This window comes from Solanum tuberosum, unplaced genomic scaffold, assembly GCF_000226075.1.
Source record: "Solanum tuberosum cultivar DM 1-3 516 R44 unplaced genomic scaffold, SolTub_3.0 scf00026, whole genome shotgun sequence".
NCBI classification, from domain to species: domain Eukaryota; kingdom Viridiplantae; phylum Streptophyta; class Magnoliopsida; order Solanales; family Solanaceae; genus Solanum; species Solanum tuberosum.
The window spans coordinates 2577013-2592207 of record NW_006238952.1 but is presented as its reverse complement, the minus strand read 5'-3'; the positions used below and the strand labels follow the sequence as shown (position 1 = coordinate 2592207).

General features: G+C 33.9%; 2 protein-coding genes across 3 annotated transcripts; one reads left to right on the top strand and one right to left on the bottom strand.

The window, feature by feature from the left end:
• Positions 1-4395: 4395 nt before the first annotated feature.
• On the top strand, positions 4396-5382 carry LOC107059576 (ethylene-responsive transcription factor ERF034-like). The gene has a single exon (XM_015306261.1). The coding sequence runs from the start codon at positions 4396-4398 to the stop codon at positions 5380-5382; it is 987 nt and encodes a 328-aa protein (XP_015161747.1).
• A 528-nt stretch (positions 5383-5910) lies between these two features.
• LOC102579587 (transcription initiation factor IIE subunit alpha) lies at positions 5911-14674 on the bottom strand. Of its 2 annotated transcripts, none has more exons than XM_006341587.2 (10): positions 14370-14674; positions 13810-13932; positions 12981-13101; positions 11788-11916; positions 11392-11501; positions 11115-11298; positions 8869-9066; positions 8009-8242; positions 7694-7892; positions 5911-6310 (listed from the first exon to the last, which is right to left on the bottom strand). In XM_006341587.2, exons 1-10 carry the CDS (start codon positions 14390-14392, stop codon positions 6207-6209), a joined length of 1425 nt encoding a protein of 474 aa, XP_006341649.1. In that variant the 5' UTR covers positions 14393-14674; the 3' UTR covers positions 5911-6206. The 2 variants fall into 2 exon arrangements, with proteins under 2 accessions (XP_006341649.1, XP_006341650.1); XM_006341588.2 differs by having other exon boundaries at positions 8015-8242; positions 14370-14673.
• Positions 14675-15195: the final 521 nt, after the last annotated feature.

The window sequence follows — 15195 nt, the reverse complement described above, 5'->3', positions numbered from 1 at the left end:
ATTCTCTTCTGCGGCTCAAAATCACATTATCGGAGTAATTACACCATCCATGAATAAGACAGAAGACGATAGCAATCGAAAGAATGAGAGCGAATAGACACTTCTTAGTAACAATTTTGAATATTACTGCCATAATAATAACGGGAGAGAAAAGGGAGCATGGAGATCAGAAAAGCATATGACAGTATATAGAAGAAATAGTAGTATTAATATGGGAATTTTAGATCTTGAAGTTGAAGTTGAAGTTGAAGAGTGAAAGAAGCAATTAGAAATAGAGTTGTTGTTACATAAGCTGCAGGTTGACATGGGAGCAATGTTTTTGCTTCCATGAGACTTTACTTGATCACCAAAACTAATTAAGCTTTGATCATCAAAATCAACTTTTCTATTTTGTTTATATATATTAGTAACTAATTGCTTACACAGGTCTCCACTATTCACTTGACACATGAATTAAGAAATAATAAATGATAAGGATAACTTTACCAAACCACGCTTGCTTATTAAATATAAGTCATTTTGATAAATTCTTTATTGATTTTATAAATTGAACAATTATTATTACATATTCTAAAATAATATAGTGCATAAGTAAAAATAAACGGAGAAAATAATATAGTGCATAAGTAAAAATGGACGGAGAAAAAGAGAGAAATGGAGGTCCAAATAATACGGAGAAGGAGGCAAAGTTAGTCGACATTTAATTTTCCTCCAATAAAAACTTGCTTTGCGTTCACGTTAGACTGGCCATTAAAGTTTCCTTAGTCAAACCTTATATTATTTTCATTTTAATTAATGGAAAATGCATGGCCCCTATTATTTATCTTTGAAATATAAGAAACCTATATAATTAGTTAATTACATTGACACGAAACATAAATTTTTTTTGACACGGTAGAGTGATCATTAAATTCAATAGGAAGTACTTTAATTAGTTTGTTTTATTTTTCCATCAAGGAAACGTAGATAAATTCAAGAGTCGCACTTTATAAAATTCGAGCTTAAAAGCTAACAACCTATTAGACTTATTGTGTTTGAAATTGAAATTTATTCTTAAATATTTGATTAATGTTTCAAGTCATATATAAGTTTGAGCTAAAGTTAGTGAATCGGATCAACGAGTTTGACTATATTTGGATGCGTGTAGAGTTTTATATGGGAGGAAGCGCTCAATATTTGAATCCGTTGAATCCAAAACCTCTGATTAAGGCAAGAACAACTCCATCCTCCACACTACAATTCTTTGGTGGTCCTATTTTCCAAGTTACTAACTCCTTATCATAATCAAGTAATCAACTATATCTAGCTAGTTGTTTTATAAGATGATCCGATAATCATAAATTTAATTATTTTTTAATACTGACAATATATATAACTTAAAGTCTTTAGAAGGACATCATAACATTGTTACTTTAGAAAAATGATACTACGAATGTACGAAGTGTAACCTTTAGTAGCATGGTTCGAAATTACTATATGAAGAATAGCGAAAACCATCAAGAAGCCCATTGCACATCATGACTCTTCATTTGAGCCATTGAATATACATGTAGCAAACAAGACAAGAAAGAGCCATTGAACTAATTCCTTATTGAAATATTTTTGGACTTTCTTTTTATTTTTGCTCTTTATTGTAATTGATATTTATTTACTTCTGTAATCACGGAAGAAAGAAAATTAAAATCTAGTAGAAACTACTAAAACTTTATTATCAAAGGCTCAAAGCAGAAATCATTGATTTATTCTTCCTTACTATACAAATTGATCAGATCAATTACTAGTGAAACTCAAGATTAGTGTATTTATTTTTAAGTTAATTTTATTCTTTTTAATTTTCATGTGCAATTTCTTTTTACAGAGTCAACAAAAATCACTACAAAATGGAGGGAAAAATTTTGGTCAAGATATGCTAGAAATTAACAATATCAACTTTAATTACCACTAATTAAAGAGAGGACATTATATTAATTCTCTGATAATTTTTCATTTTAGAAGTGAGGTCCATGGACAATGAGCACTTTTTTTTTATTATTATTATTTTGTAATATAAATAGTGTTATTATTAATTAAATGCAATTTCTTAGTGCAAGATCCCCATTTATCTCCCCAAAATTACTATAGTCAAAGGTTAGGTATTTCAACTTTCAAGTAGTACAATGAAAGGAAGTTAAATTTAATTTTGGACTTTGATGCGCGTGCTGTAGTCCAGTTATGTTAAAGCACTTTGTATTCTAGAAAATACCTTTTATTATAGGAATTCAAACAATATAAATAATCAAAACTTTTATGATTTATCTCATTATAAATAATCAAAACTTTTATGATTTATCTCACTATAACAAGTTATCACTCTAATTTTAGGTTACCATATATGACTTGATAGAAAGTGTTACTTAACGTAGGCCAACGTTATTTCAATATACAATTTTACTTTCGTACATTAATAAAGTATTCTTGTATTACAATTTGTTGTTTTATTCGTCTTGTGCCTGACTATTTTGTTGTCATGTGTTTTATTTTTTGGGTCATTCTGCTTCGAAAATTTCTCTTTTGATCTGAGTATCTATAAGAAATAATCTTTCTACTTATAAAAATTGGGAAACAAATTTCATTTGTGAAGGACTACACTGAACATATTATTGTAGTTGTTCATTAATAGCACGAAAATTAAAGTGATGAGAGGATAGGGGACAAACCTTCTTTCCTATTGTGTTAGGAGCAGGTGAAGACAATAGACCTCAGCGGCTTGAGGCCTTTTCTTTCGGAAGTGGCAATCGACTTTGAATTTTTTTGAATGCCTTAATATAACTACTATAATGTAATAACTCTTGTCGGTTTCACCTTAATTTCATCGACCCTATTACTATGTTTTTTGGATCGATTCTCCATAAACTTGGATTTATGTGGTTTATACAACGATTAGTCATTTGAAAGTAGTAGGTGAAATTTGGACAATCATCCAGCTGCTAGTAGTGGAGTTGTGTTTTTTCTTGCCTCAAAAATTGGCTAGCAAGAGTGAGTTGTGTGCGCGCAAAAATAAAGTCTCATATTGATAGTTGAAAAGAAAAAGAAGTCTTATGTGATGACTACTTTGAATGAATATTCTGTAAATTATATCACTCTTATTATTAAAAACTAGTATAATTGTCTGCGCGTTGCGTTGGGTAGATAATTTAAAATGTGATAATTTTATAATTAAAAATAACTAATCACGTGGTTTTTTGTGATGCATGTAGATTTTTAATTAATATTTTAATATTTAGTTTTTTTTTATTTTAATGATAATTAGTATAATATTTTTGAAAAAAACACAAATTTAATTGACAATACTTTTATTTAAATCTCTCAACTTTCACTCAGAAAACTAATATCGAACCACTGATTTGGCAGGATAAGTATGAAGATGGTGGAGTGTGGCATGAGGCTCGGGTTAGTGTATTTGCCTGTCTATGGGCCAGCCAGTTTACGACATTTCCCCGTAGCTTTGAAGATTGTTCGTCACATTGGAGGTGTTCAATATACTTAATGGCGTGAGATCTTTTAGGAAAAATCACACACACTTGATCCTAAGTGGATAATATCACGTTATATTAAGAGTATTCTTGAACCATTTTAGCCCAACATAGTCTTCTGATCCATTCCTTGGTACTTAATTTAGAGCCTTAATTTATCATTCTCTTCTCAACCCCTTTTGAACCTCCTATGAAACGGTCATTCATATGACAACGATTTAATCAAATACTACACCAAATAATTGTTCTTTAGACTATTATAATCAAACACATATTTTCATATCATGTTGCTTATTGTTCCATTAAATTCAATACATTATCAAATGAACCTTAAACTTAATTAACGTACTCTACTGATATATCTTGTCATTACAACATAAATATTAATTCACATTTATCTAACCTGTAGAACTAGTCAAGTTATAGAGTTGATCTGGTCTTTGTTCACCAGAAATCTTTTTAAAAAATTGTGTTTCCTAGTGACTTGCCATTTGTAGCATTGATTGAATGTATATAAGGGGCAACAGAATGTTTACAATATCCAAATTATATTGATCACATCATTCTGAAAACAACATCTACATTTGGAGGCTTCTGCATTAGCACATAGTACAACTATATAAAATCGTCGATGTCTTGCCATAATTCGTTCATATTTTATGATTTTCAGTCGATAGAACCAACATGGCCTGCAACACTAGAAAGTTTCATTCTGTGTTTATAATTTTATATACAGAGGAATATCATTTTCCTCTAGTCCATTTGTGACAATTCAAAGATACCTTCTCCATTTTATACCTTCAGCAGTTCAAGACACCAAGCTTAGAGACAGACTACCTTACCATGAACTTTTGATTCCAATTTCAACCAAACATATTCAAGAATGAAGCCACCAGTACCTCAGCCAAGTGACGGTATTAGAACACGAAGAAAACCATCATCAAGGGGCCATCCAAGATTTGTTGGTGTTCGCCAAAGGCCATCAGGAAGATGGGTTGCAGAGATCAAAGATTCTTTACAAAAGGTGAGGCTATGGCTTGGTACTTTTGACACTGCTGAGGATGCTGCAAGGGCATATGATCAAGCTGCTCGCACATTAAGAGGGGCTAATGCTCGTACTAATTTTGAACTACCCGCGTCTGATTCCCACCAAGGTAGTAGTATTCTTGAAAATTCTGTGCCTTTTAACTTTGAAGAAGCCTGCAGAACAGAGGAACCTGAAAATAGTCTTGTTGGTGCACTTAAAGCTAAACTCTTTAACAGCAAGAATTCAAGATCTTTCATTCAAGCTTATGCCTCTAATTCAACTTCTCAATTAGCATCCAAAGTTAAACCATCACTACCTTGTATTGAAATCAAGAAAACATCCTCACAAACTGAGAAATTACCTAAAATTGACAAATATTCTGATGACTTGTTCAGGGGAAATCACAATCTTGATTACATAAGCCTCATGACGAACGATTATCAGCCCATGATCTCATCGTCACAATGTCAAGATAACCAGTGGTATAGTGGGACAAACTCAGCGATAATGTGGGATAACGAGCAAGGACGATTACCATGGGGAGAACCACAAATGAGTCCAGTCCAAGACGAGGTTTCATTTAGTACTACTATAAATAATAACATTTTTGGTGGTACTGCTACTTGTACATGGCCAGTTTCAGTTAGTGGTGAACCAATGGTTGATTTGTCTACATTTGGGGAAGTAGATGTTTTAAATGGGTCAATAATGATGCCCGATATGAATGGATTAACACAAATAGCTTCAGTTCCAACTGAACAACAGTTCCTGCAGTTTGAAAATGGGCTTTGGGGTGTTGGTGACAATGCAGTTTGGGATCCCTTCCTTTTATCATCTGTGTGAGAAGAGTTTCAGATTTATGCTTTGATAGACATCAGAGTTAATAGAATTCTTTATTCTTTTTAGAGTTCTTTTATGTCGTCTTCTTCTTTTTCACCTCTCCCACTCTTGTTGCTCCATTGGAGAGTCAAACCCAAAAACGTCAAGTTGGAGGTGGAGAGTGTTTATCATCCAAGCAACCCCTCTTGTCGCTTCTTTAATGTCTCGTTTTGTTACTATTTTATGATATTACTTATTACCAATAACAAAGGTTCACAGAGACTTATGGGATGATTTGTGTTTAATGCTTTCTTACTGTATTTCTCTGGACTTTAAAATTAAATCAATGCTCCCACTAAAAATATTGTTGAAACTTGAAAGTGGAAACAAGGTAGATATAGAGAGTGTTATGGGAGGATTTATGTGTACCTGAGTCCTAAAGTGAGCATTACATTGCTAACGCCTAAATCCATCATATATTATAAACTATACCTGATATAATATGGAATAACAATGCATAGGTTAAACATCAAAAGACAAAATCACTCCATCTTTTCCTCAAATCCATCATCAGTACTCTTTAAATTCTATTAAATTTAAAAAAGTAAACCCAAATTTTGAATTTTACCTTGTATATCCCATTTCTAGTGCAAAAAAAAAAAACACTCAATAAAAATAATGCGTTATTAGTCCTTGTATTACACAATTCCTACATAGCTTAGTTTCTTTTAACCAAACGACCCCCATGTCAGGATGACGATGGTACTCTCTTCACGAAGCTACAATCATGCATGCAGACTTCAGGCAGTCTGTATTTTTATTTTGCAGCTTAAAAATTACTTTGACCATCAACCTTCTTCCCAGTCTATGTCATCTTCTTCATCGTTGTCGTCTTCCGAAGCATCTGCTTGAACATTCAAGTCTACCTTGAGATTTCCAGCTGTAGTATTACCTGAAAACATACCCAATGTGAACATGATAGTTGAACTTCAAAACTAAGCAAATCAAACACGACCAATAAATTGAAAGTGAAAATGAAGAAGCAGGACTCGGGAGAAAAGGAAAGAAGAATCAGAGCCTGAAGAATTGGGAGAAGACAAAATTTAGCAGTGATCATCACCTATAAAACTCTAATCAAGCAAGCAGAACAAAGTAACACATCATACTAACTATAAGAAGTTAGAAGATCCTCTCTAACTGGTCGCTAAGTTTCACCTACACACCTGAACTGAACTTCGTGAGAAAATCATTACACCTTCTCCTTATCCAAAGTGTATCTACTGCCACTCTTAATAATCTAAGACTACTACTTCCTAGGAAGAGCAAAGTGCATGACACATGTTGCTCAGTTTACAGGCCCAACTTCTATAAACTACACAGAGATTGCATGGCATTTGCAATCGATTTCTGTTATTGAGTAACTCTGGAACCTTAAGTATTCTCAAACAGAATTATCCATATCTCTCCTCTCTTGCATGGATTCCCACATGGCCATATATTTCAGTTCTCAGCTTTCGTAGACTAGTTGTTTTATTCAAACAGGACAGAAAATTGTGTATATAATCACTTTCTTGGCATCTCTATGATATATAAGTGTATAAATTGAGTATGTTATTCAGAACTATAGGTGCTGTGCGTATGTGCCTAAGCTCTTTCAGATTAATTCGTGAAAGATGTGAAGAGTTGTTAGCATACTTTGACAAGTTGCATTTTCTTCAATGTTCTTGATGTTCCTTTTATTTTTAAAAATCTTTTGATACCCAAAAGATCTCCCTTGTGTTTAGCTTGTCCCAACCCCAGTGTGTCCAAAGGTTCAGAATATTGGCCAACCCCTCTACCCTGCTCCCTTTTAAATACCACAGTTTGTGTTAGCGGTAATTTTTCAGAATAATATTTAACAATTAGGAGAAGAAGTGTTGTCCTCGCTGTTAAAGTAGACATAGAGGAGGAAACTTTGGAATTTGCGGGAAACCAAAAAAAAAAATGGCCAACACTTAAAGCAGCTAAACCCCAGAGGTTCTGATCAGCACAAAGAATATCATTTTGATCCATTTGTTCCATTTATGGTCTCTCTCCATTTTATAAGGACTCAAGAAAGAATTTGCATAATAGTATCTTTTTTACGGTTGCACCATGAATGGCTTATAGCAAAGCAGTACACAGTTGACAGTACAACACCAGCAACTCCCATGAACGAACAAGGTAAGGAGCTGAACCTCCTGATGTAGCAAGCTAATAACTTCAATCACTAGCACCTCCATTATCAACTTCTTTGAACAGTCCTCCTATCCTCAACCACTTAAGAGATTGAAGTATATGAACAATATAAAATTACCTGCAGGTGGGGCCTCCTCCCATTCAACATCCTCTCCTTTGTCCTCCTCTTCACGTTTGGATTTCATGCCAACTTGGCGCTCAGTAGAGGTGTTATACACTCCATCTGTAGTTGATGTTTCCGGCAACATTTTGGTAGCTTCTTCTTGCTCTTTTTGCCGCTTGAATAGAGCCTCATAATATGCCTTAATATATTCATCCTACCAAAACCAAGAAAAAAAAAAAGGCATTAAAGCATCAATATACAGCATATGGAGAACTCAAGCAAGAAAGGACAGGGTCGGAAGAGGTAATGAACCATACAAAAGGCAATGACCTTAACCTGTATATTTTTAACATCTTCAAATCCTATGGACTTCTTGTCATCAGATAATCCTGCTGCAGTAGAAGTACCCTCCATATTTGATTCTTGCTTGACCTCTCCTCGCTGCTCTTTTGTAAGATTCATTCCCTCCCTTATCATCCATGGAGGCAAAACTTTCATTGGTGTAACTGAAACCTCGGATTTGATATCTCCTTTTTCTTCAAGACCAGAGAAAGCAACTTCAACCTGCAATCAACAGCAAAAAGTGGTTTAAATTCATGACACAATAGTTTCAGGGTGTATTTCACTCAATCAACATCTTACATAACTTGGGCACTATTATCTCCATCAAATTCATAAGGAAAGACGGAGATATTTTATTGAAAGCATTCAGAGCAATTGCTACATATTGTATTATTGAGAAAAAACAGTTGCTAAAGGATAAATATAGACTCAAGTTATCAGTGAGAAAGGAAACAGAAGTTTGTATATAGTATAAACAAATAACCAAGATGTTCACAGGTACAAAAGGGAGAAAACTTCCAATGTTGCAATAAAAGGAGGGGGGTTAAAATGGTTGTTTTCAAGATTTGATCAGGAGACTACCTAACACAGAGCAAAAGCTATGTTGTGCAACCTCACTGTATGGACTAGTGCATTAAAATCCAGTTCAGATATGTGAGTGTGTGTTGGAAAAATTCATGTACATGCAAGTCGTAACTAAGATGCATGAGCATGAATATACACCAAAATCACTGCATTGCATTTCCAAGAAGCATCAGAAGCAACTAGAAACACATAATGATGAGCTTCCAAGTAAAAGACTGTAACAACAGTATTTCTTTTTTCCTTTTCCAGTTGGGCAAAAGAACCTTTGTCTCCCCTACAAACGGCATAGGTGTTCCACCAAATCCAAGCCCTTGTCCTGACTTTGAGTCATTTGCATTATCTCCATTTGCACCACGGGCCACAGCGTTGGCTCGCACTTCCCATGCTTGAAGGCTTCCAAACTCGGGAGCAGGTAAATCTTTTACTCTGGCAAGTTGATCCATCAGTGGTTTGAGTTGTGCCTACAATTCTTTTAGTTCTCAGTAAACTGAACCAGATGCACAGGAAAGAGATGGTAACAAGTCAACTGTTCTCAGATATCCAAGGTTACAATAAAATAAAAAGGAAAGGAGGAAAAGGTTTTTTATAATTCACCAATTGTTATAGAGATCAAAACAACAAGGGGCTATAGCTCATCCAAAAGAAAATTAAATAATCCAAGAGAAGTAGTAATACTAAAATAGACGCTGTCAAAATTGTCCCAACTAGTTCACAGATTGAGGAATAGTTCATTGATTTCGTAGTAGAAAATCTCTTTTCAAACTAGATGGCAAGACACGATCTCTCCTTAAAAAATTCAGCCTATACAAGTTAAAGAAATTCTTTCAAAGCTACCCAAAAAATCATGCTCTATTAAACTGAAAGATAAAATCGAATTCCTTCAGGCCAAAAGAAAGATATAGAGAAGCATGCAATTTGGCAGATACAGAAAGGGAGAAACAGAGAGGGACTCCACCAATTTTCAACCAAAACGAGAACAGAACTTCATAGATCTGTCTTATGACACCCTCTTTTCTACCAAGTAATCAGATTATATACTTTTTTAATCAAGTAAAGTAATCAGATTACATACTTTAAAAAAGAGCACAAAATGCCCTTATCTCATTTAGAACAAAGAAGCATGATCGTATTAAAATTTAAGCATGAAGTTTACCTAAAATACAAAGCAACTATAGGTCTTGGTCAAGTCAATCTTACAACACCCAATCTTCAATGCTTCTAGAGTTCTAGAGATTTCATGGGTGCACCAAAAAGAGATAAGGGATAAGAGGCGGTGTATATAAATCCCTCCACTAACAGTGATAGCAAAAAGAATAGATAGCTTCAAATTGCACTCACTCCAAAAAAAAATTAATGAAGTAGAGTGATTTCATTAAATTAGGAAAGTCTCCTGTATGCAGGTACACCAAAAGAAAAAAGTAGAGAACCTACATAACAATATGGTGTTCTATCTCATTTTTCTATCCCAGGGATCTCATGGGTGCACCAAGGCTTTAAGAAAGAAAAACGTTTGACACATACCAACCGTACACTTAAAAAACTTTTTGATAAAGAAAAAGTACATTTCAAACATCCCATGACATTAGGCATGCCATTAAGGGTAGAATTAGAAGTTTTAAGTTAAAAGAGTTCCCAAATATGGAAAGTGTCATTTTTTAACAAACTAAAGAAGCACTGAGTGCCATATAAAATGGAACATCAGGAGTATATCATAATTGTGAGAACAAAATTGGTTTTTTGACATGGGAAACAGCAAGCACAATTCTTTGTTCAAAAGAAGTTCAGAATCAAAGAGAACACATCTATTGATGTAGATAGTAATAGGTGTGCCAAAAAATTGAGTAGAGAGGATACCCCTGAACGGGAGAATATCCATTAGGCATCAATATGCAGGTCAAACTCCCATGTTATATACCTAAGGACTCTCTGTTACCAACCAAACCAAGAATATAAAAAGCTGAAAGCTGATGTTTTAAGTCAACATATAAATTATTAAGTCCACATTGATCTTGAAAACATGCAAGACAACAAAACAATTAACATATTTAAATGAAAAGTGTAAGATGAACATAAGTTTCTTTAAGATAAACATAAGTTTTTTTATAGATGAACATAAGTTAAAGCTAACAGCATAATTTAGTAACTGTGGACATTGAAAATGTATGAAGTAACAAGAGCAAACTAGCAAAGATGTATAGATTCAAATGCCAAAACAGTTCACTGACTTCTTTTTGTGTATATGTGTATATATCCACCTAAGGACCTGGAGCAATAAGACGCTTAAAAACCCACTGCACTATAGAGTTCGTTGTAGCTGCTCTCTCAGTCTCGCTCTTGCTCTTGCTTCATTTATCACGTTCTGAACACTAAACACCCCAACCCGAGAGCCAGCAGTATGACATGACCAAATGAGATGAATATAATTTAAAAGAGAGAGCACCTTATATATCAACCTCCAACGAGAAAAAAAATAGAACACCCTAAAACCTAACACAGAAAGAAGACAAACCTCCACCCTATGAAGCATGTCTTCCAACTTTTCGCGGCGGCGTCTCCTATCATTGTCATCCCCATCGGTGGTCCCTTGAGAAGCTAGCTTGTCGCTCTCTGCCACTAGTTCCCCATTGCAACTTTCACAGTGGAAGTACTCATCCACAGGAGAGATCAGCCGCAACGCATCCAACGCAGTATATCTGAATTCGCATATTTAAGGTAAATCCTGAGTTTGTCATGAGATGCATACCTATCAAAACGCCAAAACTTAGCAGCAGTATTGAAGGCAGAACCTTTTCCCACAGTTGGGACAAATATACTCCTGCACTGTGTTTTTGTTATCCAGCTCATCTCTTAACTTTTTCTTCATTCGGTGCAGTCTGTACCTCACGACATCATATATCTGCAGAATTTGAAATGCCACCTTGAATCTTTAACTTCCATGAAAGTACCAATTTAGTTAAATATCAATGATATCAAGATGAATGAGAAGTTATCCCTGCTCAACAATCAATGCTTGTGCTAGTACCATAATAAGCAAAAGTGTTTGTTACTATAGATTACTTAAGTCTCTCATGTCTCTTGGTTGTTTGTCTATCAGTCAAGTTGGGAAATGCTATGACTAGAAGTATCAGAATACTTTAATAAATCTACACGAAGTTGGTAAATAAGGGATTTGGGGTGGGAACCTGTGCATAGTCCAGGCAGCAATAAGAATGAGTATGCATCTTTATTTTGTCATCTCCTTCTTTCCCATTCTGCAGGATATCAACAGTAGCTGCAACTGCAGAATTGTATACTTTAGCACCCTTTGCTCCCTGTAACAGAAGATTGTTAAAGAACGAATGACAGATTATTTAGCACAGAAATTGCAGGCAAAATCTGATGTTAGTAGTATGTGATAATAACAGACGAATATACAATTGAATCGCCCCCTTCTCACCCATCAGTTTTTGGCACAGAAGGAGGGTATACTTGGTTGCCCATTAGCAACTAGTTAATAAGGGCAGGCAGGGGGGCGGGGAGAATATGTCGCCAAATCACCCCCTTCCACACAGCATCTTTTGTAAAAGGAGGAGGATACGTAAGCATTCATTAAAACGCCATTAGTTTGTCCCACAATACAATTAAGTTAATGAGGGCTGAGGTTAAAAAAATATGAGCACACACAGAAGACAAAATGCTGCTACTTTGTATTTGTAACTGAAAACTTTCCTATTCCTTGTTGTCATAATGCATTTGCCTAACAGATCTCAATGTTTTGAACCATGGACCATGGTACCAAAGAAGAAATAGAATTTCCTAGAAAAAACAACTTGAAAGAGTATTCTCATGTAGAAGAACATACTAATGCATAAGGTAATTGCAAAATAGGATTCATCTTTTTAATGGTTCATAATAACAAAATGTGAAAATTTTTTTGGCTAGATTAAGCAAATAGATGAGCTACGTAAGACTGAGCTTCACCCTTGGTTTCCTTATTGTTTGTTTGTGTTGGTAGGTAACCAAAGAAAATTATGTAACAATTTCATATTTTTTAGATAAGATATTGTTTGAATTATATACATCAAAGATCTACCATATTTTCAAAATGGAATAAAGAGACACAGCTTAGTGTGCACCTTACAGCCATGTGGTTACCAAACAGCAAATTTCTCACATCTTCCTCTTTACTTAGGAGGAATTTGTATAAAAGGGAACCAATTGCTAAGTTAAGGAAACAGATGAAGCTGCTTCAGATATCTAAAGACTGGAACACTCTCGATGTTGAAACTAAACCTTCTTAAAGTTAGCAAGAGGGTTAAATCTTCCAAAATAATATCCTAGGTAAATGAAAAAGGGCAGCGGGTTTCATCTTTATGCAATAGAGCATAAAACCAACCTCCTTCCTATGGTCCCGTGTGATGAGCTTTTCTTCTTCAAAGAACCGCAAGGTGCGGCGTAATTGTTTCGTGTGCAACTTCAAGTCCTTTGCCAAGTCTTCTTCCCTCACCCATTGCCGCCTGAAATAATGATTTTTAAGCATGCAATTCTTGAAAATACAATGAAGTTTGTGGGTGTGTTAGTGAATTGTGAACAAACTAAGCATGCAATTTTTTTTGAATACAATGCAGTTTGTGGGTGTGTGGGTGAATTGTGCACAAACTATGCATGCAATTCTTGAAAATATCTAAATAAAGTTTCTAAGTTAAAAACAGACTGAAGAAGTAAGAAATAACTACACAAATAAACTATGCAATTTATTTTAAAATACAATGCAATTTGTGGGTGTGTAGGTGAATTGTGCACAAACTAAGCAAGCAATTCTTGAAAATACAATGCAGTTTGTGGGTGTGTGGGTGAATTGTTCATGAACCAAACATGCAATTCTTGAAATACAATGCAGTTTGTGGGGTGTGGGTGAATTGTGCACAAACTAAGCAAGCAACTCTTGAAAATACAATGCAGTTTGTGGGTGTGTGGTGAATTGTGCACAAACTAAGCAAGCAATTCTTGAAAATACAATGCAGTTTGTGGGTGTGTGGGTGAATTGTTCATGAACTAAACATGCAATTCTTGAAATACAATGAGGTTGTGGATGTGTGGGTGAATTGTGCACAAACTATGCATGTAATTCTTGAAAATATCTAAATAAAGTTTCTGAGTTAAAAACAGACTGAAGAAGTAAGAAATAACTACACAAATAACATCGTATCTTTTCCTCTGATAACCTTGTGAGTGCGTCAAGAATCACCACTGCAATTCCTCGATTGTCACTTCTGCCAGACTTGGGCTGATTGTCGCCTTTAGTTGTAATGTCATCATAGAAAGCTCTTGCCGCAAGTTTCACCAACCTATCCAATAAATAAATCCACATAACAAGAAACCGAAAATGAACAAATAGGGAAGACAATGAAAAACTTCAGATGCATCTTGCTACACTCATGCAACAACAACAACAGATTTCAATAACTCAAAATACACATGTATATATACTTATTTAGAATAAATAAATAAATTTAGAACTATTCAAATGTATAATTAAAGTATGTATTGTTTAATTTTGTTGAGATAGTTGAATTTAAGTATATATTGTTTAATTTTGTTGAGATAGTTGAAGCAAAGTCTGATAAAGAAAAAATAGTTCCAGGAAAATTCTTGGAATTAGGTCAAAGTGGTGACGAACTATCTAGTAGTTCCCATTCTTCATCGGAAGAAGAAAGAACAGTTTCTAAATCACCTCGTAATCGCAACAATATTGAAGTTACCCCAGGCATAATACGAAGTTTACCTATTGAATGGCTCAATACTCATCTGGCTGAATTAAATCCGAACTTTCATACAGTGAGACGTGAAAATTTAATCCTCAAATCCCTAAATTATCGCCAAGATTTGTACGTGAAAATTAGTGCTGATGAGATCGGCGCCGGAGAGAGGAGACGGTGGAATGCTGTAAAATCCATCTTTAGGGGGGATTTGGAGTAGTATTTATAAAGATTGCCGAACCCCCAATTATTTCCCTCTATCTCCGCGTACCCTGACCCGATTTCCAATTTTTCACTTCTCACCCTAATTTCTCTCTTTCCGAGTAAAAGTGATTTTGTATAACGTCTAATATATTTAAATAAAATATATTCTATTCTACTTATATATAAGAGGGAGTTTATGATGGGACATTGAATATTTTATATAATAATATAATATAATAAATCATTTTTTCTACTATAAAATATATATAATATATTTTTATTTTCTAAGGGAGTTTATATAATATATAATATAATATATACATAAACTCTCTTTTATTATATAGTAGAAAATAAATATAATATATAATATAATATAATATAATATATAATAATATAATATAATAAATCATTTTTTCTACTATAAAATATATATAATATATTTTTATTTTCTAAGGGAGTTTATATAATATATAATATAATATATACATAAACTCTCTTTTATTATATAGTAGAAAATAAATATAATATATAATATAATATAATATAATATATAATAATATAATATAATAAATCATTTTTTCTACTATAAAATATATATAATATATTTTTATTTTCTAAGGGAGTTTATATAATATATAATATAATATA